Source organism: Carettochelys insculpta, chromosome 1 (assembly GCF_033958435.1).
Source record: "Carettochelys insculpta isolate YL-2023 chromosome 1, ASM3395843v1, whole genome shotgun sequence".
Classification (NCBI taxonomy): domain Eukaryota; kingdom Metazoa; phylum Chordata; order Testudines; family Carettochelyidae; genus Carettochelys; species Carettochelys insculpta.
Window position 1 is genome coordinate 311,762,443 of NC_134137.1, and position 25,767 is coordinate 311,788,209.

Genomic DNA, 25,767 nt, shown 5'->3' on the forward strand with positions numbered 1-25,767 from the left:
CACAACTGCCATGAACTTGGGTTTGACATCTGGAGGGATGACCTCTCAGAACTTTGAGAGGAAAGAGGCTGTATTGTACAAGTACCTGCTCACCAGGGCTTGCTGATTAGCTATGCTCAGCTGTAGCCTTCCAGTCAAATAAACTTTCCCACTGTACAAATCTAGTCTCTTCGCCTCTCTGCTTTTGGGGCAAAGGCCCTTCAAACCTTTGCCTTTCCCGGTGGTTGGCCGCATCCATCACCAGGGAGTTGAGATGAGGGGGTGAGTGAAAAGGTGTTCATTCCCTGCAGAGGCGACAAAGTAATACCTTTCATTTTTACTCTCCACAGGCTGGCCTGGTACTGGGGTCTGTCACAAGTTCTTGGAGGTCTGGGCAATGGTTTTTATGAGCGGTAATGCCACTCTGGTGGGCCCCAGTGAGGACAGAATATAACTCATCGGGTTAGTCCAATCTTGGACCTCCTCTGCCTACACCTCCATACCCTGAGCAGCTCAACCGAGCAGCTGTAGGAGGGCCCAGCGGTCCTCCAGGACCATGGACGAAGAGGAACCAGTGACTACTTCATCTGGATACAAAGGTGAGGAAGCACCAGCCTGTACCATGCAGCCCACATCCATGGCTGCCAACGGATCCAGTGCACTCACTCCTCAGTGTGGTGGAAACAGCTGCGACACCTACTTGTGCACAAATGAGACCACAGAGGACAATGCTGAGCCCTGCACCAGTGGAAGAAGGGAAGGAGGAGCCACTGACACCGATGCCATTTGGAACCCTCTGGGTCCTGTAGGTGCTGGCATGGTTGGCACCAGAGCGCATGGTAGTGAAGGAAGAGGCAGCAAAACCACCAGAGCCAATGACAGTATCGGCACCAATGGGGTCAGCGCTGAGGAGATCACAGGTGCCTACAAGGAACAGTCCCTGGAGAGCAGCTGCTCCGACAACGCATCTTGCGGTGGGGCTCCTAGTGAAGCCAAATGGTGCTGAATGCAGTACCGGGTGACCTCCTGACACCACCAGCAGCAATGAGACTTGGGCCTGCAGCTAGATGAAGTGCACTTGGCTCTCATGAAACACACATGGGATCCAAAAGGGCTATTATGGTACCACTTGCCAGTCCAGCAGCTACTGCCGCGCACTGAGCGTCAACTCCGACAGGAAGAAGAGCAGGCATTTCTATTTCTGCTCAAACCAGAGAAATAGGATTTGGACTCCAAGTCTGGTGTCTCCAACACCAAATACCAAGGTGGTGCCTGTGCCGAGGGCACTTGCATCAGCACTGTCTGGGACCATTGGCACCATAGTCACTGGCAGTTCTTGGGGCCTAGATGGTTGTGCCATCATGGCAGGTTTGCCTTGAGACAGAGGATGACTTAATACCTGCCCTCAGGGACGTTGTTCTCCTTGATATCAAGAAGGGTGCTGTGATTTGAAGGAGGCTCTGCACCATTCTGAATGCCTCCGTGTCAAAAGCAGCTCTGGAGAACTTGGACTGGACTTCATGAGTGGCGTCGACACTCAGCGTTCTGAGATATGCCCATAGTGTGGCTCACCTGATGGCGCCTGGGGATCCTCTCTCTGCTTTGACACCATGGGAGAATGGCCCCTGTCATACCTCTTCCTTCTGTGAGGCACCGGGGACTGGGACTTGTGTCTCCTGGGAGGGTGAGGTGCTGACCCTTCACCATGGTGCCAGGCTCCCCTCTCCTTTGCCGACAGCATGGCCGTACTCAGTGTTGGTGCACTCTGCACTGAAGATGATGTGCTCGGTGTGGCAGATGGGGACTTCACTTCACTTCACTTCCATCAACAAGACCTTGACACGCTGTGCTCTGTCCTTCAAATTTCTTGTTTGACAGTCCTGCAAATTGAGCAGTGGTCCCGCTGGTGGCTCTTGCCCAAAACTTTAATAAGGCAGTCTCCACAGGCTTTGACTCCTTGAGGCTTCAGCATGCCCTAGTGCCAAGGCCTCAAGGAGTGGGAGCAGCCTCCCTACTCAGGCCTGACAAACTACTCTAGTAAAAACTATTACAACTATTTAACTAACTGAACTCTTTAAAAAGCTATTAAACAACTAATTAGAACTATCTACAGATAAGGACATAGTGCTTCCAGTTACTGATGTGATTGCTTGCACGAGCAAAGGGGAGTTCCAGCAACCAACACTGTGGCAAGAAGGAACTATGGGGATGGCAGGGTGGGCAATGCCTATATTGCGTGGTGTACTGGCGCCACACCAGGGGGTGCCACACTGGTCCGATAGCTACTGGCGAAGGGAAAAATTTTCCAGCAACTGGAAACAAAACTCATGGGGGCTGACGGAGTTTGGGCTCCCTACTATGAAATATATTCTACAGACATGAGAGATGAAAGCTGACTGATAACCACAATGCATACATCTAGAACCACATCAGTAAAATACAAGGTCTGCCAAAAAGTCAGAATTAAAGCCATTTGTTCAGCTATACATATGAAACCCTCAGAACTACATCCTGTGAAAAACAAAGGTGTCAGAGAGCTCAGTTGGGGATGAAACAAGGTCACAGGAATTCTGAGCAATCATCTGAAGCCACACACAGCCTGAAAAAATTTATAAAGTCAAGAACTATCCAATCTTGGCTAATATGGGATGTTAGAAAGCAGAGAAAACTCAGCTGTGAAGTGACTAGGGGTCTTCAAAGGTATGCGTCTCTGTGGATGCTCCACTTCAAGTGTGCATGGCCCTCCGAGTGGAGATGTTCAGGAGTGGTATCCATTTGGTCCATTTGTGCACTCCAAACATCAGAGAGCTGCACAAAGTTCTGTGAAAGGAAGCTCCAGAACAGAAGGAAAGGAGGACCTGTAATGAAGCACCCAGACGGACACATCTCAAAGCAACTGCAGTTATACACAAGATGGAGTAATTTCTCCTACATTTTGTAGGTTTCCCTATACAAGTGCCTTCAGATGCCTCCCAGAAAGAATCCTCACCCAGAGAAAGGAGTTTCTGAGGTAAGGCTGAAACTCCAGCATCTGACCTATAAGCATGCAGAGAGCGCCAAGTTGCAGCTGTGATGTGGCATAAGCATATTTTCATGAAGTATATGAACTATGACAGCTGAGATATGCTTAAGAACATAAGAATGGCCATACTGGGTCAGACCAAAGGTCCATCCAGCCCAGTATCCCATCTGCCGACAGTGGCCAATGCCAGGTGCCCCAGAGATGGAGAACAGAAGACAATGATCAAGTGATTTATCTCCTGCCATCCATCTCCTGCCCTTGTACTGAAGGCTAGGGCACCATACTTTACCCCTGGCTAATAGCCATTTATGGACCTAACCTGCAAAAATTTATCGAGCTCTTTTTTAAACCCAAATAGAGTCCTGGCCTTCACAGCCTCCTCCAGCAAGGAGTTCCACAGGTTGACTGTGTGCTGTGTGAAGAAAAATTTCCTTTTATTAGTTTTGAACCTACTACCCATCAATTTCATTTGGTGTCCCCTAGTTCTTGTACTATGGGAAAAGGTAAATAATGGGAAAAGGTAAATAATTTTTCTATATTCACTTTCTCCACACCATTCATGATTTTATATACCTCTATCATATCACCCCTCAATCGCCTCTTTTCCAGACTGAAAAGTCCCAGTCTCTCTAGCCTCTCCCCATATGGGACCTGTTCCAAACCCCTAATCATCTTAGTCGCCCTTTTCTGAACCTTAGTTCAGCTTTATGCAAGTTGTCTCAAAGTAGGCAGCATTAGAAAGGTTATGATTTACTGAATACAATCATCCCATTTGAATGCTTGTACCACTATTGTATCTGAAGCTAGGAATAAATGACTTGCATATCTGTATTTCATATTTGCTGCTTTGGGTTACTCCCACTACTGATACTTCAGGGACTACAATGGAAAAAGGTAGGCAGGTCTTTATGGCTCATCATCTAGTACAATGGACTATGTATAGAGGGGCTCGGCCTTCCTACAGAATGTTCCATAATGTTATCGACTCATGAACGATGGAGTCAGGTGACCCGGTGACTTGATACTAACTTGCATCTTGGAGTGCTGAACTGCTCCAGGGGCAAGGGATGAGGAAAGTAATACAAAGATTTGTCACTTTGCAGAAATGATACACAAGGGGGGGGAGAAAGGAAAACGACCATTGTCTTCAGTTTGCCTTACCTCTGCATCCTAAAAAGATACTTGAAAACAATTGGAAACAAAAAGTATTGCAACTGATGGGAGAGGCAAACTACTAGACCCAGGCTAAAGAGTTATCTGGCCTGCGAAGGAGTCTACCAAAAACAATAACTAGGAGGAGAAGTTATTATTTGTAATTTTTTTTAAGTGAATTTAACTTAGATTCTGTGCTTGGTATTTTTTTTTTAGTAATCTGCTCTGCTCTGTTTGCTACATCTTGGACCACTTAAAATACACTTTTTCATACTTAATAAACTTATTTCTGACTTATAATATAACCTGATTTATATAATTTCTAACTGAGGAAGGAAAGAGAAAGGCTGTGCTTATCTTCCTTCAGATTAAGGAAGAAGGCAAACTTCATAATATGGACTTTGGGTTTGTACCCTGGCTGGAGCGGGGGGTGGGATGATGTGTGCAAAAGGGAACACCTTGGTGCTGTTGTAAATCTCTTAAACTGAGTCTTCCCAGAGCTGCTCAGTGTTTGAATCAGCAGCTGGTTGTAGCCCTGCCTGCGTGCTTTGCTGGAGGAGGCTTGAGAAGGTGGGCTCAATGGTATCTCAAGCCCCTCAGTTGTCATCCCATGGGTCTCAAACTGTCAGAGCAGCCTTATAGATTTCAATAGCCAGAAGAGATTTTAATAGTGCCACAAAAATACACCTTGGATAAGGGCCTAGCACTCTGCAAAGTTGGATTTGACAGACTCACAACATGAAATAACACACCCAGACATTCACCATGAGTGTCTTTGTGAGGAGACTGTGGGTCATGTCGATCTGTCAGCGATTGAAACAGTTTGGGAGACTTTCTAAATGATTTAGTTTTGTCCAAGTTATGGAAGGAATCCATGTTCTGATGCACTTTTTTTGGGGGAAAAATGGTTAATCTGATTCAGACGATAGGGCATGGCCATAACAAAACTTTCTTTTAAAAATATTAAAGGAAGGCTATGACATTAAAGATCTCAATTCTCCAACTCTTTGAGCAGAAGGGAGGGCCACAAAAAAAAAAAGAGTGAAATAAAGAACACGTGGTTAATGGTTCAAAGGAATATTATGTAAGATAAGAATGAAGTTCAAGTCCCATATTGGGATTTAACCTGAAAGGAAAAAAATGACTGTGCTCTGAGTAAATTGGGAGGTTGCCACTGAATGGGCCATTAGGACATAGGATGAAACGTACATCTGTGGCTCCAATGGAATCAATGTCAAGGTCATTTCCCCTCCCTCCACCCCCATTTTCCTTCCCCTGCACAGGTGCCAGACTGTCTTGTACTGGAGAGAGGAGATCCCTGGACAGAAGTCTAGGAATCAGACCCAACATCATTCATTGGAGATGATAATTTCTCATCCTGAAGGTAGGTTTCAGAAAGGTAGGAAATCTGGGCAAGAGATCATCTCAGTACAGGCTGATATCACTATATAGTGGAAACCATCTCATCTAGGACAAAGATCTCCTGAATTGCTCTTATACCAATGGAAAGTGAGCAGAAGTTGAATGGAATTCTTCAGAAACTCATCTGTACCAGGAGAGGTACTCAACTAGAATGTGCTGGTAATAGGACATGGAACACCTTGAATGAATCCATCTAGTAGACTCTGAAGTAGTAGTCTGGGACACTGGCGTAGGTCTCAGAGGAAGGCAGCAGGAGTCTAATTGCATTGACTGCTTCAAAATACATCTCCTGGAATGGAAATGACCACTTGTTGATGTTTAGTACCACTCCTGGATAAGGCTTTTAGGTAATGTCTTTTATTACCTCAGTACTGGACCCACTTGAAGCCTCAGTGGAACTGCTGGTTGGAGACGTCTCCAGAATACCTACTTTAAATCAGTGATCAAGGCTTCTTTAAAAAAAAAAAAAAAAAAAAAAGACTTGAGTAGCAAACTTAATACTCCTAATCATCTTGTTGGGAACCAGAGTCTTGTTTTATGAGGTTCTTGGTGACTTGAGCCCAGAGGAAGGTGCGGCCATTACGTATGCTCAGAGGCCAGGGTACTGAGTGGATGGGGAGGGAGTAAGGGGGAAGAATACAGTGTTTTCGAAGTAAGTATCAGAGGCCAGTCTTAAGGCTTGTTCCATCAGCAAACTGAACTTTCTCCCAAACAGCAGACACACTGAGAATAGCTGTCACCAACACAGATTACTACTTATAATAAGAGAGAATGCTTGAAGCCTAGTGATCCCATTGTACCCCAGAGGTCCTGATCTTCAAAATAACCCCTCAAATGGGGATGGAAGAGAAGGAAAAATAAAACAGAACCTCCACAATTAAATACTATGAACTAGATTAAACTTAAGAAAATTAACAGAAGAACAAACTCACCTAAAGTGAACCAGGCACACGATGTTCAGTCTCAGGCCCAAGGGCATCTGAGAAGGAACAAAGGGCATTTTGCCTGTGCACCTCGATAGCTGTGTCTACACTACAGAGTTCTGCTGACAGAAGAGGCCTTCTGTCAATAAAACTAGCGAGTGTCCACACCACAAATGGCAACGAAGGGTCCTGTGGCACCTTACAGACTCACAGAAAAGTTTTGAGCATGAGCTTTCGTGAGCACAGACTCACTTCATCAGATGCATCATAGCAGCATCTGATGAAGTGAGTCTGTGCTCACGAAAGCTCATGCTCAAAACTTTTCTGTGAGTCTATAGGGTGCCACAGGACCCTTCGTTGCTGTTACAGATCCAGACTAACACGGCTACCCCTCCGATACTTCACACCACAAATGGGTTCTGTTGAGAACCTGTTGACAAAATGTAGCAGTTTTCCTGGCAGAGCTCTGTCTTGACTATACAAGGCAAAATGCCTCTGTCGACAGATTTTTGTCAGCAAAAATAAATGTAGACGCTTTGGGGGTGCCCTCTGTTGACAAAGAGGGCTCCCAGTTCACCGGGCTGCCCTGTTTTCATGGCTTCTGGTTGGATGTTGTGTCGAAAGAGGGCTATGCAGTTTCGCCGCTGTGTTGACAGAGGGCATTGACAGGTTGAGCCTGTACTCCGTGTGGATGTGGTCTACAGACAGAGGTTCTGTCAGGAAATATCTGTCAACAGGGACTTCTGTAGTGCAGATACAGCTTATATGTTCTTGGTGAAGGCAAGAGGATGTCTGGAATGCAGGCAGAAGTTAAACAGGCACTGTTATTGAAAACCTCCAGTCAAAGGTGTATGCATGCCAAACGGTCAATATTCAAAGAACATTAAGTTGCCAAGCTATTTGCTGACAGAATGTTGAGGAAATCCTTACAGAAGGAAAGGTCAGTACTTTGTTTTTCTGAAGGGAGATAACTCTGCTGTTCTAACTTCCTTCAGCCTTTGAGGAACCAATGACAGGCTCAAAGCACAAACATTTTGGATTGGACGATTGTAATGCTTACAATTTGTGTATAATTTTCTGTGGTTGAAATCAGGCAATCCTTAAACATGATCTCATAAAGCAACCCGTATGTGTACATACTACAGTGGTACTTTTGTTCATTGATGTTAGGTCGCAATAATAGAGCCTAGCCAAATTCTTCAGCTTTGGGAGCTATGGTCACTTCTGCCGTAGAGCAAGGAAATCCAGAAGTGAGAATTCTGTGATGGTATTTAAACAAAAAAATACCTACAGCAAACACTTTAGCTGGTAATAACGTTTAAATCAGTATTCATTCTTGAACTAGATTACCTGCAAGCTGCTGACTGAAGAGCTAAATCAAACTGAAAGCAAGGTATCATGTTACATACAGACATCAGATACTTAAACATCAGAACCACGCTTACTGGTGGGTGTTCGAGGGGTTCTTGGAACTTCCAACTCAGTCTGATGATTATTCCTTTCTACTACCGGTTCTTCTACTACATTTATGCTATTGTTCTGCATGATCTCCTGTAGCATATTAAACAATTCTTCCGCACGAGCACACTTAAAGGCAAAGATTCCTATAAACACACAAAACTTGTTTTAGGTACCTTTAAGTGAAAACAAGAGACGCTTCTAAAAACAGTTATGTAATTAATTTTAAGTGGGAGTCCACTTAACGAATACCTGTTAAAGGAACCAAGCTATTAATTTTTTGCGCACCAAACAAAACAAAAATATACCGTAAGATCCTTTTAAATGAGTACCTGATACACGAATAAGCTTCAAGGCACCAAAGGACATATTGGAAAATTAAAATATTTTTAATGAGAAATATTTTTAATTCTGAATGCTAAAGGAAGAAAACCACTTCATGTTTTAAGTGATGTTTTAAAACAAATATCTAATAAACAGACCTGTAAAAAGAATAAAAACTTTGGTGCTGCAAAGTTATAAGTTTATCAGGTTTATATTGAGTTACCATAAAAATAAAAAACCTGCACACTAGGAAAGAAGGGTTTTGACACAGGGTAAAGGCCCAGGTTCTTAAAGAAGGTTAAAATGAAAAGCTAGAAGACAGATTGTGTGAAACAAACAGCAACAAACCATTTTTTTCTGCTCTAGGGGATAGACACAAAACACAAAGTTGGCAGCAATACTATGCATACTGCCCAAGTATTGTGCCACTTTTGTCTTTCAACAGTAGAGGGAGCCCAACTTACCATCCCAAGCAAAGAGACAAGCAGTGAAGTCGCAGCATTGGATTATTCGTTCCATTGAAAGCATTAATTTAAAGTTGACATTCTTGTTAAAAGAAGAGTGTGTGTATGTGGTTTTTTTTGTTTGTTTTTTTTTTTTTTAAGATGACTGGATTATATCTAAAAAGTGTATTTATTTTAAGATACCTATAGCCTACTACATTTTGACAATGCTATTAAGTGTATATATCACATAGATAACAGGAAGCGAATGTCAAAGTTTTGAGTGGTTTTTGAGTAACACAAAATAAAGAGATCTAACAAAATGACCATATTTTGGTATTAATTATAAAAAAGTACTCTAAAAAGGTAGAAGCTTACAAAGATGTGCAATATTCAAGGTATAAGCAAAATAGCAGTCAAGTAGCAGTTTAACAAAATTTATTAGGTGATGAGCTGTCATGGTACAGACCCAGTTCTTCAGATCACAGCCACACCAGAACAAACTCAATATATAAAGCACAGAGGTTAGACCCCACCCTGCCCACCAAGGAGCTGGTGGGGCAGTATGTACCAGTGAAGGGAGATCATGTGATAGGCATAGTAACCATCAAGGCTGGTGATATATTCAAAGTGGATGTTGGAAGTGAGCAAGCTTCTTTGTCCTACTTGGCATTTGAAGGTGCAACAAAAAGAAACAGGCCAAATGTGCAGGTGGGAGATCTTATTTATGGCCAATTCATTGTAGCCAATAAAGACATGGAACCAGAGATGATCTGTATAGATAGCAATGGAAGAGCAAATGGGATGGGCGTAATTGGACACAAAGGCCTATTGTTTAAGGTTTCTTTTGGTCTAATAAGAAAGCTTTTAAGTCCCAACTGTGAAATCATTCAGGAATTGGGACAACTCTATCCTTTCGAGATAGTGTTTGGAATGAATGGAAGAACATGGGTAAAAGCAAAAGGTCAGACCTCTGTGCTTTACATATTGAATTTGTTCTGGTATGGCTGTGATCTGAAGAATTGGGTCGGTCCCACGAAAGCGCTTCACTTAACAAATTATTTTGTTAGTCTTCAAAGTGCTACTTCACTGCTTTTTTGTTTTGATAGAATACAGACTAACATGGTTCTCTTGCTCTCTGTCACTATTCAAGGTATAAACAATTTCTGGGAAACCGCTTCAATTTTTAACATTTTGCCTGACATAGTATTAATAGTTCAGAAAATAACCACGTACTCTTGGGAAATTCAAACTAGCCCTTCTATTAAAAAGGAAGAACACAACGGCTTTTGTTCCCAAACAGTTAATTCTTAAAATTACATAGACTAGGAGAAAGTAAATGAAAAAAAAAGAAAAAAAACCAGGACTTTCTCCTGTAGCAATTTTTCAAATATTTTCATATTAAAAGTCAACTTACCTGTAGCAAAGCCAAACTATGAAAAGTTACCTCAACCTGGGGGTGCCATGTTTATTTTATATACATAAATAATGAAATACTATATCCAGTTTACCAATGCAGAAACAATGTTTCATGTTCTGCTAAATTTTGAAGTGGGCTTCAGGTTTAGAAAATCTGGTTCTTGCTTACACTGTAGTGGTACCAGTGCATCCGTAGCACTCAGTGAAGACACTACCTGTGTTAACTAAAGAATTTGTCCTCTCAGCATAGGTATTCCACCTCTGCAATGGACTGTGTTGATGGAACCAGCCCTCCCACTGACATAGCGCTGTGTACAGCAGGAGTTCAATGGATGTAACTATTACTCAGCAGTGTTGATTTTCTACACCCCTGAGCAAGGTATTTATACTGACCTAAGTCTGTAGCACAGATAAAGCCCTAGATTTTAGGGAACGGGGGCACAAGGAAGTTGCACTTTACACAGCACCACCTACTGTCTAATTTAAAAATTGATGTAATATCTGGAAAAGAAAGGGGTATATTTATTCACTCTTGCATTCCACCAGCTAGAAATGGAGTTTTGGTATTATGACTAGCAAGACTGGGGTAGGCCTCACATACAATGCTACACAGCAGCAAAACAGCACAGAGCAATCATTTTCTGCTGTATTGTTTCCCTACCTTTTCCTGACATTCACTGCAACTATTATGATGTTAAGGAGAGCAAGAAACCATTTCCAAAACTATTTTAAATCTTAAAATAAGAAAACTTGTTTTATGCATAAAGAGTTTTCATTTTAAAATATTTAGAGTTATTTTTGTTAGGTTGCATGTGATTTTTAAAAGGTGGCCGACAAATTTAGTTACCTTTGTTGAATCCAATAGTCTTTCACTATTCATGATTTTAACTTACTGAACTTCTCAAGTTGCTAATAAAGATCAAAGTTGGTTTTGCTTTTTTGCGAGCAGATTAATTTTCACACTCAGTACTGTCATATTTAGAGTGCAAACATTGCAGAATATTTGTTTAGAATCAGTTAATCTCTTGTTACCCTGGAGTTTAAACATCCACCTACAGGCTGCTCTTCCCATTCTGACTCCCCAGTCACCACAGGATTAAAGATATAGAAGAGTAGTAGGACACACCTTTTCCTTGTACTTCTCAAAATGTGCTGAACTTCAGTGTTTCATATTTAAAATGAAAACATTTAGAAAAAATTGTGATTTCATTCATGTTTTGGGTTTTTATAAAGAGACATTTGTGATTTTTATTTTTAGGGAGAAGGCTAGAAAAATGCAAGTGTGTGTTACAATTACTATATTTAAAAATAAATAAGGCACACATACTTGGTCATGCAAACGCTCAGGTATATTATAGTATAGTACAGTATTATATTATAGTATATTATACTTTTCCTTCCTATTTGCTGCCCTTATAAAAGTTGCAGTGATGAATTCATCCATAGTAATTTGTTAGTTTTCAGACAGGCTTCTCTGAAACCTTTATTTTTATACTTCTTCCACAAAAAGAGAAACATCAAGAGAGTCAACACTTACAATCAAGAAAGCTGGGTGCAACTCTCTATAAAACTCATTAAATCAGCTCCTAAGCGGATCAGTGATGCCACTGCAAAGTAGTACAAAACCTTTGCGATTTCCCAGATCTTCATTCGTAGGCTATGTCTACACTAGAGGGTTTTGTTGACAAAACCCGGGGAGCGCCCAGATTCCCAAAGCATTCTGTCCACAGTAAACTGACAGAATGCACCACTTTTGTGAACAGTCTTACCCCACTCCCCATGAGGCATAGCACCTCTGTGGACAGAAAGCTGGTCTGGAAGTTCGGGGGGGGCCCTCTGTCTACAGATAGGCTTCTGACACCGGGTGATTGGCCTTTCGTCAAGAGAACGGCCGGGCAATCCAGCCACACATTGTCGACTGAGCAGATCGCTCTTGCAATCTGACAACAGGAGTTTTGTCGGAAGATGTCGTCTGACAAAATCTTCTACCGACAAATCGCTGTAATCTAGACATAGCCATATACTGCAGACAAGCTGCTTCAGAGTAATCAAGCCCAGCTTATTTAAAATGCTGGGCATCTACCAGAGCCGTTCCCCAAAAGGCCACTTACAAGATTTTTCTGTGATGCCTACATTCAAGGAAAAGCCTACTCTTTCCACTTACTGTAAAGAAGGCAAAATTGAGCAAGCTGTATTTCACTTAAAGACTTGTGAAACAGGTTGCTAAAATACATATACGCAAATATAGATAGATTCTACCTACCTTGTCCAGTTTGACATCTTCGCCCACTTTCAAAAGAAAAGAGATTTGAATCGTAGCCGTAGCGACGAAGACAGAGGTAGTGCCATTTTACGGAATCCCGTTTACGGGTGTATAAAATTAGTTCCGTATCTGTAAGTTCCATTATGCCAGAACCCAGTTCATTACCATCATCATCTACATTAATGACCTTTAAAATAAGAGTTATATACCATTATATAAGCTTCTTGGCCTTTTATTTAATACACAGCATCTGACCCATCAAATACAAATTTGAAAAGATTAAAGCTGCTGGTGAGATAAACATTAAATGCTTAACTATTTTTAAAACAGAACATTTTTGTCTAAGAGCTAATCAGGAATTGCTAAGTTTCTAGATGACAATATTTGCCTAGCTTTAAAAATATTAAGCAGGTATGTTTAAAGGGCACAAATCATTACTGTAACCGGTTACCTAACTGAAGCAGAAAGGTCAGTCCAATATATGTAAAAAGCTGCATTTTTTAAAAAATACATGTATTAAATGTCACCTCATCCTCTTTGTTTTCCTCTTTATAACCCTCTTTACTCAATAGAAAGACTGGCTAGAATTGATATTTCCTCTTTAAAAAAAAGAAATTAAAATTTACTAGATTTCATTCTGACAAAGGAAAAGTATTTTCACCTGTTACTGAGGCAGCTGAAATTTTCTATGGTTTCATAAACAGTTTATTTTTATTCTCCCCTGATTTTAAAATAAAAAACTTCTCACAAACAAAGGTGTTAACTATACTGAGGGAAAACAGAAACTGACCAAACAAAGCGCTGACAAAGCATATATTGAAAACCAGAAATAAAGTCACTGATCTTTTGGTTCCTAGGTGCTATTTATAACAATGTAAAATATCCTAATATGTGGTATTTAAACTAACAACGTCCCCTTAAGTTGTCTGCAAGAACCACTGTTCATGAAGGAAAGCATGGCTACTCTGGCTCACTGAAATGCCAGCAAAATGAGGGAGTCTGACACAGAAAATCCAATATAAATCTTGCATAACTGGATAAAAAGAAGCCACTGATGTCAGTGGGACCACTTGTGGTTAAGAACATGCATAAAAGTGTCTCTGGGCCTAAAATTCCTACAAATTCCTTGCATGTGACCAAAAGCACTTAGAAAAACTACTACTACCCCTTCAAGTAAAGCAAGTTCTCACAAATGCTACATTAATATTGACTTTGTTGAAATGGAGATACACCAACCAAAAATTAGCTTACACAAACACCTTTGCATCTTACAGAAGGCCAGAAGTCTATAAATATTCAGCATTAAGACCTGATATTCACTATACTGACCTAATATAGGGCTCTTCAGGGATAAAGAAGAATTCATAGCCATACAAACAAGTAAGTCTCAGATGGCTTGATTTTCATAAACTTTACAACACTTGCTTCATTCTAATTCTTACACAGTAGTCTCTCCAGTTATGTGAGGGTTGCGTCCCCACACACCCTCACGTAACTCCAATTTCACATAAGTCGGGGGGGAGGGGGCTTTTTTTTCCCAGCAGAACACACGTTCTGCAGCCCGTGGAAGCAGCAGGAGCACCTGGAGCTCCTCTTGAAAGGTAAGTCATGGGGTGGGGTGGGGCAGTTGGGGAGGGTTAAGCCTGGCGATGGGTTTGGGCCGTGGGAGGGGGGCAGGAGGGGTTAAGCCTCAGTGGCTTAGGGCTGCAGGGGAGCAGAGGCATGGGGGTGATCCGGGGTCACGCAGACCTTTGGAAGGGTTGAGCTGGAGCAGTGCGGGGTAGGGGGCAGAAATGAACCAGGGTGGGGGGTGCTTGAACCAGGCCCACAGGGGGCAGCAGGATTTCAAGCTGCACTTACCACACATTAATGCAAGTTAAGTGCAACTTGAAATACCGCGTTTCAAGGGATTATTGTATCTGGATTCTATTTGCAAGGGAATGTCAAAATAGTTTTCAACAAAACTACTGCTTACCTTAAACTTGTTTCGATGGTTGTCTGGGACAGTCTCTTTATCTGGACAGCTACAACAGCTACCCATGACTTCTTTAGAAGACCATGTAATCTCTACAGCCAAAAAAGAAAGTGGTCATGTAGTTGAGGCAAGTGAACACAATAATTCCTAACACGGACTGATTTAAATCCAAGAGATTTACATCAACAATTTTAATTATGATTCAAATCAGCAAGGAGGAAACTTTAGGTCATTGGGGTTTGGCTTTTGTTCTTTTTAAAATTTCCTGACAAAGATGACTCTTACTTGTTGATGTAATGATAAAAACACCATTCATTTCCAACAGCTAAATATAGCCTTTATACAAAATTTGGTACCTGTTGCTAATCTGGAGTATACATTATATCTGTTCACATTTATTTAAGCAAATATATAGCTTAACATTTCAGATTGCTAACATAACACAATGTAAAAATTAGTAGAGTTAGTGATTAATTTATTTACTAGATTAATATTTTACTTATGATTTGAGTCAAGGTGTATTGGGATGGAAACAAACAAATTCAACTTACAAATAATTTAAAAATTGCTTTAATTAGACAAATTTAAATATGCTAAACATCCGAGAAAAAATACCTTTACCAAAACATATTTTGTATTTACAATTGATTAAACAAAAGAAATATTTGTAGCTAGAGAATTGAACTTAGTGAAATATTTGTGACCAGAAACTAATACATTAATATTCATCCTTGAGATGACAGATGTCTAACATTTTGCAGCAGAGACACAAGCTATTCTAAAAATATTAAAACATTAAATAACGTTTTTTAAATTTTATTTTTTAACAATCTGATTTTCTTTTTCTTTAAAGTCCATAGAAAGTTGTGAGATTCCTGCCACAAGTAAAACTTGCCGTAACCAATAGACTCATCTGCGCTGTGAATTGAATTCCTTTGACCTCTTTTGCAAACACTTCTTGGTGACAGCTCAACTCTTTACACCAAACTAAAAGGCTCTAAAACTCCAGTTCTGGCTCAGGGAGAATCTCCTCAGCACAAGCACACAAACTTAAGTTATAGGGAGTGTGCATTAAGATATGGGCCCAGCAGGCAGCATTGCAAGTCCCTGCAGCTGCCCTAACTTAGGCAGACACCAGGTCTGGCTGAGCTACATCAGAGACCTCTCCAGCCTCCAAATCATCCCAGTATTGGGAGCGCTCTTGGAAACACACAAACAGAATTGCATCCAGGGATGCTGAGATTGGAGGGGCCAGAGGGTCCTGCAGTCTATTGATGCAGCTCATTTATTTTGATGAAGTATTCTTGAAAAGAGCAATTAAGAAAAGGTAGCCATAACATAGATAAAGTGAGCACAAATAAACACATTTACAACAGAAGTTCTTGCTCAGTGGCCCACAGGGCACTTCCAGGTATGTAACAGAGCTGTTTCAGTAACAAGGGGGAAGGGTGTCAATCTTCAAATGGGAAGACTGTAGCTATGGCAGTTTCTACACCGAAAGTGGCATGCTAATAAGGGGCCCGAAATATGCTAATAAGGTGCAGATGCAAATTCCCTGCACCTCATTAGCATAAGGTCACAAGATTTGGAGTCTGGAAGACACTCTTCCGGACTCCAAAACAACATGCAGAAGCGCAGCCCCCGGGGGATTTTTCCAGAAGGAAGTCCTCCTTTTCGAGGCCCCTTGGGCCCAAAAATTTTTGGGAAGAAGGGGCCTCCGGAAGGACGACTTCCTTCTGGAAGACCCCCCCGGGGGCTGCACTTCTACAAGTTGTTTTGGAGTCCGGAAAAGTGTCTTCCAGAATCCAAATCTTGTGACCTTATGCTAATGAGGTGCGGGGAATTTGCATCTGCACCTCATTAGCATATTATAGGCTGTTTCTTAACATGCCACTTTTGGAGAAAGTGGCATGTATAGAAAGGGCCTATGTATGCCCAGTGTTACGGCTTCCTTCAACCTTTCTGACAAGCTAACAGCACTAATGCACTCACTTGTTGTATAAAAATTACATTAATCAAAGCTGTAAGCGGCAGAAAAGGGATTCAGCAAATTCAAAGGACGACAAAACTAAACTGCAAAAAGTGAACTACATATACAGAGCAGGGGAAGTTGCATGATGAGAGAGAGATGAGGTACAGTAAAACCACGAGTTACGTGGGGACTGCATTCCTGCAACCTCCATGTCACTCAAGTTTTCATGCAAGCTAGGGTGGGGTGCCGGGAACCAGGCTGCCACATGGTTTCCAGCTCCCCGCTGCTTGCAGGACCCAAGAAACTAACCACCCCACCATGGCTAGTCAAGCTTCCTGACTGCTTCTCCCTGCCTTCCACCAGCTGCAGGGCTGATAGCTGCGCGGCTAGGGGAAGGTAACCACAAGAGGGTCTTAGCCTGCCTAGCTGCCTGCAACTGCAGGCAACTAGCAGGCTGACAGCCGCAGAGTAGCTTCAAGTTGTGCTTAACTCAAAAGTGAGTCACACGCAACTTGAAGCCGCGTATTTTGAAGGTTTACTGTACATAAATTTCAGCACTACCCCGCTCCCTAGAAGAGGAAATAAAAAGAGGTACAAAAGGAAATACAATCCTACAGTCAGAGGAGTTAATTATTTTACTCCAGTGTTTTAGGTAAAAGAGCATGTAAAGCTGTTTCAGGGACAGTGTGGAATTGAGGCTAAAAGGCAAAGTACGGAAGTTTCAGAACTGGTAGGACTCAGTTCAATTCACTTACCTAGATTTGGCCATTAATATTCCTAGCCTCTGCTGCAGCATCAGGACTTCTGTCATGCTTCAAAATGGCATGATGTCTTCTCACATTAGCAACCATCAGAACTATAAATATTAAGTGAGGGAAAGAAAAGTTTAACCATTATACATGCTTTTCTTCAGCAATGTGCGTTTATACATAGTCAACAATGTACAGGTTGAACCTCTCTAATCCAGAGCCCTCTTGTCCAGCAACATCTGTAATACGGCACGATTTTAGTTAGCCAGACAAACACTTATCATGGGTGTGGCCAAGTTCCCATGTTATTTAGCAGTAATTTATCTCTAAATGTCTTCTAAGAACCCAGTAAGCAGTGCAAGAGCTGGCAATGTGCTAGATAATATTGATCTCCAATGGCCCAGCAAATTCTCTTGTTTGGCACTGGTCAGGTTCTCAGGGTGCTGTATTTTGGAGATTGGTATACAGGGCTAGACTGCTCTGGGGCTAGACAACTTTGTGCGATACAAATCTTAGAGGGTGCATCGTGCACCAAAAAACTAAAAATTATGTGCATGATACTTTAAAATTCTGCAAATGACACTGGCTCCACAAAGGTGAGCAAAAACTGCACACGTGTGCGCACGCATGCACACTTGTTACAGTACAAAGACAGGCCTTGCCCCGTCACGCAGATGAACCAGGTGCAGGTAGCAAGATCCAAGTGTGGAGGGCATCCAGATGTGAGTTCAGGGTGTTGTGTGTGGAGCAATCAGGATGCACAGATGCTTGCTGGCGGGTTCTAGGCGCAAGGTCAACGGGACTCCGCAGGGGGTCCAGGCGAAGGTGGTTACAGCTCAGCAGGGGGAGTTGGTGGGTGGGGGCCTCAGTTGAATGGTAATCTAGGTGCAGCTGTTGAGGCTCAGTGACACAATGGGACAGTCCAGATGCAGGAGGAGTGGGGCTCCTAAGCAGAGGGCACTTCTGAATGCAGGGGCAGAGGGTGTGAAGCTTGCCAGGAGGATCTAGGTATGGGTGGGTCCGGATGCACAGAGGTTGGGCTGGTGGGGGAGCAGCTTCCTGTAAAGAAATTCCTTCTACCGCAGCTGGAAAGCAATTAGTGCAGGAGGGGCTAGGGAGAGTTTGCAGAACTTCCTGCAGGTGGGGGAGAAGTCTGGAGCTGGAGAACCTGAAGTTCTGTCCTCCACAGCCCAGCTAGGACTAGTAGCTGGGCCCAGAACAGTGGAGGAGTCACCAACCAGGTCTTCTCCAATCCCACAGTGATGTATCTCTTTGCTGGCTGCTCTGGGCACCTGAAACATACTGCTAGGGAGAGTTGCATGACCACTCTTGTGGCTTCCCTTTGCTTCCCCCATCAGAAAATCATTTTTCTGGAGAGAAGCAAAGAAACTGGGGGGCCAAAGGAGGACAAATTCTACACATACGCAGTGGCACAAAATGCCCCCATTAGTAAAATTTTTGTGCAATGGTGCTACTCCCGGAGGGCCACAGGGTCTCAGTCACAACAAATCTTCTGCTCCCATCTTACTTGCAGGGTAATTAATCGGCTAGTACTGATGCAGTGGAGCAGCGACTCTCAACCAGCGGTATGCAGAAGTCTTCTGAAGTATGTTAATTCAGCTAGATCAGTGTTTTTCAGCATGGGAATTGTGAGCCACAGGAGACTCATGGGACGCTTTTTGAAAGGGGGGGGCAAATGCATGGCTGACATTAGTGGGTAGCAAACAGGACAATTGCCTGGGGGCCCATTCCACAAGAACCCTGAAAAGGTCTATGCTTCAACTTGAGGCAGCAGGTTTAGGCTTCAGAGTCCTAAAAGGAGTACAGCAGCCTGGAAAGTTTGAGAACCACTGCAATGAGGACTATGCCCGTTTTCTGCCCACGCCCCATCTACATGAGAGAAAGGAAGTAGCAAGTACTGCAGGACCCAAGCATGTGTTTTTTTGGGACCACTAGAAAAGAATTTATTTGGCACAAACACGTTTGTGGCTACGTCGTTGCCTTTACAACATGATACTCAATGTCAAAGCATGGAAGCAGGTGAGCATGTACAAATGACTTATATAATTGCATTACATTTTCCAGTCAATTTGCTCTCTCAGAGACAACTACCTAACATCTAATCTGAAGTTTGCCTATTCTTTCACTGTAACTTATTTGTAAACTCATGTTCTCCTCACAATCTTCTTTACTGGACTCTAGGTACTTCATTACCTCTGCTCCTCGTTCCAATCCCAAAGTCATTTTAAACTACCACCTTGCATTCATGCATTATGATACAGCTCTAAATAACTCACACATGTTTTTCATAGAACCCTGTCTAAATGGAACAGTCTGGAAGCCCTCACCCACTTTTCAATATTCAAATTAAAGTGCCAGCATACATGTAAGCATATATGTACATACACAAATTTAGCCTTCTACTTTATATTTCTCTTTTTTTAAGAAAGGACTTAACCCTGTGTCCCTAAATTAGAACACAGAATTGTTGTGCTTGTATTATAAAAACTAAGTTTAATTCTAGCATTGCATATCATACATATTTTAATTTTAAAAGGATAGAGAAGATAAAAAATGTTCGAAACCAATTTAATTTGACTATTACCTTATCTAGCTCCAAAAAGCAGAACTACGACAAATCATGTAAACAATGAAATTGTTTATTTGTACACTTAAAATATTCCCCCCCACCAATTTGAAATATTCAAGACAGCTTACAAAATTTTTTTAAAACTATAAACAAACAGTAAACCCTTGAGTTATGTGGGGGTTGCGTTCTTGCAACCCCAGCATAACTCAAATTTCCACGCGAGTTGACGGGGAGGGAGAGGGAACCAGGCTGCCTCCTGGTTCCCCGCCCTCCTGGGCTTGCAGGAGCCAGGAAACTGACCAGCCCACCAGGGCAGGTCAGTTTCCTGGCTCTCAGGGTGGGGAGCCAGGAACAAGGGGCAGCCTGGTTCCCCTCTCCCTGCTGCTTGCGGAACCTGTGAAGTTGACCAGCTCATGGCTGGTCAGTTTCCCGGTTATGCCAGCGCAGGACAGCTGGGAACCAGGTTGCCACTTGGTTCCCAGGTCTCTGCCACTTGCAGGACCAGGAAACCAAATAGCCTACCAGCACAGGTCTGTTTCCCGACTTCCTCCAGCAGCGTGGCTGTCAGCTTGACAGTCGCATCACTGCAGGAAGAAGGGGCCACAGAGCAGTTGCAAGTTATGCTTAACTCACATTAAAGCAGGTTATGTGCAACTTGAAGCTGCGTATTTTGAGGATCTACTGTACAGAAAGATTTAAAAAAATATAAAACTCCAGAAGGCCATAAAACCTACTAAAACATCTCAAAAAGAAGGATCACACACACAGAATACCCCTAAAAGCGTGAATAAAAAGGGTGGCTTTAACCTGGCGCCCAAACAATGTTAATGTAGGCGTCATGTGAATATCCCTGGGAAGAGAATTCCACAGCCTAGGAGCAATGGTTGAGAAGGTCCTGCTCCATGTTATTGTTCATCTTCTCTCCCTAAGTTGGGGAACAGCAAGCAGAGCCTCCCCAGCTGACCTGAATCCCCAGGTGGATTCATATAGGAAAGGATGGTCCTTTAAATACCATAGACCCAATCCATATAGGGCTTTAAAAGTCATAACTGATTCCATTGTTCCCAAGATGCATTCATTCAACTTTACCTTCAAGCTGTGCATGATGTGAGGTTGTTAGTTTTTTAAATTAAGAACGCCATTAGGACTGAAAATTTGTGGCCAAAAAAGGAGTGAAGAGAATGAAGCTAACAAACTCTGCACTAAGTGCACCATTTTAACAGTTCATTTAAGATACTAGATAAATAATTTACATTACAGTACAAGTACTAATAATATAACTAATGCCAGGGAACTGAAATCCTCTCTTGCCGAACTTTACAATTAAGAAGAATTTTCAGCTACAGGAGTACTACCATGTTCAAAGGCTTCAGAAATACCTAACTGGGTTTTCACAGCTGCCTTTTGTGAAAACAAGAGAAGGACTACATTCAATTTGGAACTTTATGAAGGCATTCTTAAAATACCAGAAACATTAACGGTTTCACAAGTCCTTTTTCTGTTTGTTCCCTCACTTAAACTCAATTCTAGGGGCCAGCTCATTAAACAAAAATCTGTAAATTAGTTGCATTTTAAGCTTCAGGATAAATTCTTGAGATGTTGAAGGACAAAAGTTGAATAACTGGAAAAACATGTTATGTCTGTAATGTGGATTGAATGGACCGAAATAGAATTCTTCCCAGGTTGTCCACTCCAGGGAGTGAATTCAAGTTACTGCCTATTGGACAGTTACCTCTACTTAAAGAGGAATTCAACAGTCCCTCAAATAATTTTCAAACACACTTTACAAAATTGCTTTTTAGCTATAGAGTTTAATGCCATTTAATTGCATTTTTAAGCGTCTGGTTTGCTCACTTTTCAGGTTAAATTAAATATACTTCTCCAGCACCATCAAAAGAACTAAACATTTTTCTGCTTTCAGATTCCTCTTGGTAAAAGCATAACTTGGCTTTCAAAACTGTAAGTCGTTTGAAAACCCAGGGCAAGCATGTGAAAATACACTGTTGTCTATTATTTAACATAAGCATTCTGCCAAAAACATGGTCATTGCTACCAATGCTGGTACCCTACGCAGACCAGAACCAACACAGATCCTCCACGTGGGGAGCAGGAGGTTCGTCAGAGGCAGGAGTTGGATTGCCAGCTCTCAGGATCAGATAACATTGCTGCAAATAGCATCCAACTGAGATGGCTGGCAACCCTGGGCAGGATGGGAGGCTCATCTACAGCCTCAAGGTAGCAAGTGAGAGGTGTGGATGGCAGTGACTGGTGCAAGCAAGAGCTGGAGGACTCAAAAGGAACAGAGGGTGGCACCACCAGTCAGAGAGAAGCAGTACTTTGAAGGGGAAATTGTTGCTTCTCTCCAGCTGCTGACTGTGTAGCCACCCCCTACTCTTCCTAAGTCTTCTGACCCATTCTCATGCCACTTGCTGCTGACTGGTGAGTGGGGGGTCTGGGAGCAATCTGCAAGGAGGAGTGCCTGGCTAGGGGCTAGCATACAACCCATGGGCACTGGGACTACTGCAGCTGATATGAGACACATAAGAACAGCCATACTGGGTCAGACCTAAGGTCCATCCAGCCCAGTATCCTGTCTCCTGACAGTGGCCAATGCCAGGTACCCCAGAGGCAGTGACTGGCCAGGTAATAATCAACCACTCTCTCTCCTGACATCCATCTCCAGCTTAAGACAGAGGCCACCATTCCTTACCCATCCTGGCTAATAGCCATTAATGGACCTAAGCTCCATGAATTTATCTAGCTCTTTTTAAACCCTGTTATAGTCCTAGCCTTCACAGCCTCCTCTGGCAAGGAGTTCCACAGGCTGACTGTATGCTGTGTGAAGAAAAACTTCCAGTTATTTGTTTTAAACCTGCTGCCCATTAAATTACATTTGGTGTCCCCTAGTTCTGATATTATGGGAATAAGTAAATAATTTTTTTCTTGTTCACTTTCTCCACACCACTCAATTTTATATACCTCTATCATATCCCCCCTTAGTCTCCTCTTCTCTACGCTGAAAACTCCTAATCATTTTCATCTCTCTTCACATGGGACTCATTCCAAACCCCTAATCAGTTTAGTTGTTCTTTTCTGAACCTTTCCTAATGCCAAAATATCTTTTTTTGAAATGAGACCACATCTGTTCAAGATGCGGGAATACTACTGTATATAACAGCAATAAAATGTTCTCTGTCTTATTCTTTATCCCTTTTTAATGACGCCTAACAACTGCTTTGCTTTTTTTGACTGCCGCTGCACACTGCGTGGATATTTTAGGAGAACTATCCACGATGACTCCAAGATCTCTTTCCTGATGAGTTGTAATTAAATTAGCTCCCATCATACTGTATGTATAGTTGGGGTTATTCTTTCCAATTTGCATTACTTCATAATTTATCCAGATTAAACTTCATTTGCCATTTATTGCCCAATCACTCAGTTTTGTGAGATCTCTAAAGTTTTTCACAGTCTGCTTTGGTCATAACGATCTTGAGCAGTTTAGTATCACCTGCAAAACTTTGCCACCTCACAGTTCACCCCTTTTCTCCAGATCATTTATGAATAAGTTGAATAGGACTGGTCCCAGCACTGACCCTTGGGGAAGGCCACTATTTACCCCTCTCCATTCTGAAAATTTACCATTTATTCCTACCTTCTGTTTCCTGCCTTTTAACCAGTTCTCAATCCATGAAAGGATCTTCCCTCTTATCCCATGACAACTAAATTTACATAAGAGCCTTTGGTGAGGGACCTTATCAAAACACTTTCTGGAAATCCTATCTGTTGCCTCAAATTTCATGATGCTCCATGCAGCTGCCTGTTTTGTGTATTGGTAGGGACACTCTTGGTCAAAAATAAGAGGTAACACCAGCACTGAATTATGTTGGGGGAAAAAAAAAACAAAAAAATTACTGATTTTTTTCTAAATTCTAGGAACAAGAAAAAACAAGTTTGAGTCTGCACTCTGTTCAGATCCTAAATCAGTACACAGTATTGCAAGTCCCTTCACTGGAAACGAAAAATTCTGTTTTACCTGTGAGTCTTCTTTCTAGAACCCTCCATGTCATATCATTTTCACAGTAGGGTAGTCCACATCTCTATGGTAAGGAGAAGCACACCAAGGCTATACCTACAGTAGACACATTAGTCAACCACCAAGAGCTTGATTTTAGCCACACAATTAGCATAGCTAAAATTGTGTATTGATAGTTGACTTCAATGTCTGCCTATATGGAAGAAGGTCAACAGGAGAATTTCTCCCACCAACCTTCCTTAATTTCCACTGCTTGCAAGGAGTTCCAGAGTCAACTTTGACCCCCAGAAAGTGCCGTTTTGTACATGTGCGAAACAACACCCCGGAAGACCAACCCTGAGCGGCCTATCTTCTGCAGTAGCAAAGACCTAGCCCAATTCTCCTCCCTGAGCCTGGGCTTTGGCACACCTCAGGCAGAGCTAGTGATCATTCTAGAAAATATTTATTCCAACTTTGGAAGTTATCTAAAAGTTTCTAAGTGCTAGCCAACAAAAATATTTGCAGCACAGCCTTGACAAAAAAAATTTAGGGAATGGAAAACAGGTTGGATCGCTTGATCACCTGTTCTATTTGTTCCCTAAGGAGTACTTGGCATCGGCCACTGTTGGAAGAAAAGATACTGGGCTATATGTGCTTTTAAGTCGTACCCAATATGATGATTCTTATGTTCCTGGGAGAACACCCTTTCCTCTTTCAAATTCCTTTATTTATTTGTTTGTTTGTTTTTGCTGGGGTATGGGGGAGACAAGATTGGATATTAATGGACATGAGCCTTCTGAGTGGGTCACAAAAAATTCATGGAGAAGATAAATTTTTCCCTTTCAGTCCCCTTCATGTCAGGAACCTTCACAGCAGGAAGAAGTAAATCCTCCCTCAGGAAGGGCGATTACATTTACTCTTGTAGCACTGAAAAGGAAATTACAGATCAGAATAGAGTAAACCCTCATTTAAAGAGCTAATGGCGAGGAAGGGTGTACGTTAATGCCAAAAGTCTGTTGAATCCAAATCTGCAGGACTGGAGCACCTTGCAAGGCGCACTAGGGAGTGCTCTGTCTGATACCTGGGAAGAAAGCAGCTGGCTTGTGGGAGAGAGCTCACCAGTGGGCTCTTTGTGCAGTTTATAGAGCAGAGCCTCAGGGCTCACCTGCCACAAGCTGATCATAGCCCACCCAAGGCTGGGCACTCCCGTGGAAACTAAGGTTCCCTCCTCCAGCCCTGGCGGCCCCAACTATGGCAGCAGCTCCTTCAGCTGCAGTGGGTCCGCTGCCAGCAACTCACCAGAGCCACTAGCATTTATTTGGTGGGGTGGGGAGCTGGTGGACAGTGTCCCGTATTTCCGAAGTCCATTACATCGTGGTCCACTGTACTTAGTGTGACAGACTGCAGCCTGGGGGTTACAGAATCCTACAAGAAGGCAGGTATACAGGCTGCCTCCCCAAGATGGCTCCCAGAGATGATGTAGAGGCCTACCTCCTCGCGTTTGAGAGAATGGCACAGCGAGAAGCCTGGCCAGAGGAGCAATGGGCCAGTATCCTGGCGCCTTTTCTCTGCGGGGATGCCCAGAGGGCCTACTATAACTTGCATGCTGAGTATGCCAACACCTATTCCAGGCTCAAGGGAGAGATTTTGGCCCATCTAGGGGCAACTACAGCAGCCAGGGCCCAGAGGTACCATGCCGGGGAGTATCGGGAGGGGAAGGCACCAAGGCACCTAGGCCATCTCTGGAAAGGCCTAGGCAGGCAAGGGGTCTCCGTGAGTCTCTGAGGCACAACAGAGGAAACCACCAGGAAGCGCAGGGACCCACAGGGGCTGACTAGGGACTTTGCCACATTAGGTAATCCTTAACGTCCTTCTACCAAAAGCTGCAGTATGTTAACTCCATCTTTTATGAAAAAGTGTGTGAAAAGTCCTGTAAGTAGTCTTAAGAATTTCCTTTTAAACTTTCCACCCTCAAAAAAGTCACTGCTCTTTTCACAGAGTGCATAAAAACAAAAAGGAAGAGATCTCTGAATTTTTCACATGCATTTTTTACTTCCTTGA

General features: G+C 42.6%; 1 protein-coding gene across 1 annotated transcript in view; it reads right to left on the reverse strand.

Annotated features, from left to right (window-relative positions):
- Positions 1 to 25,767, reverse strand: part of FRS2 (fibroblast growth factor receptor substrate 2) — a 97,767-nt gene that overhangs the window by 18,266 nt on the left and 53,734 nt on the right. Inside the window, exons 2-5 of the mRNA XM_075013046.1 lie at positions 17,108 to 17,208; positions 14,381 to 14,472; positions 12,406 to 12,592; positions 7,944 to 8,102 (exon numbers count right to left, since the gene is read on the reverse strand). Coding sequence (XP_074869147.1) covers positions 7,944 to 8,102; positions 12,406 to 12,592; positions 14,381 to 14,446 — 412 coding nt within the window. The 5' untranslated portion in view covers positions 14,447 to 14,472; positions 17,108 to 17,208. The remainder of the gene's footprint in view (positions 1 to 7,943; positions 8,103 to 12,405; positions 12,593 to 14,380; positions 14,473 to 17,107; positions 17,209 to 25,767) is intronic.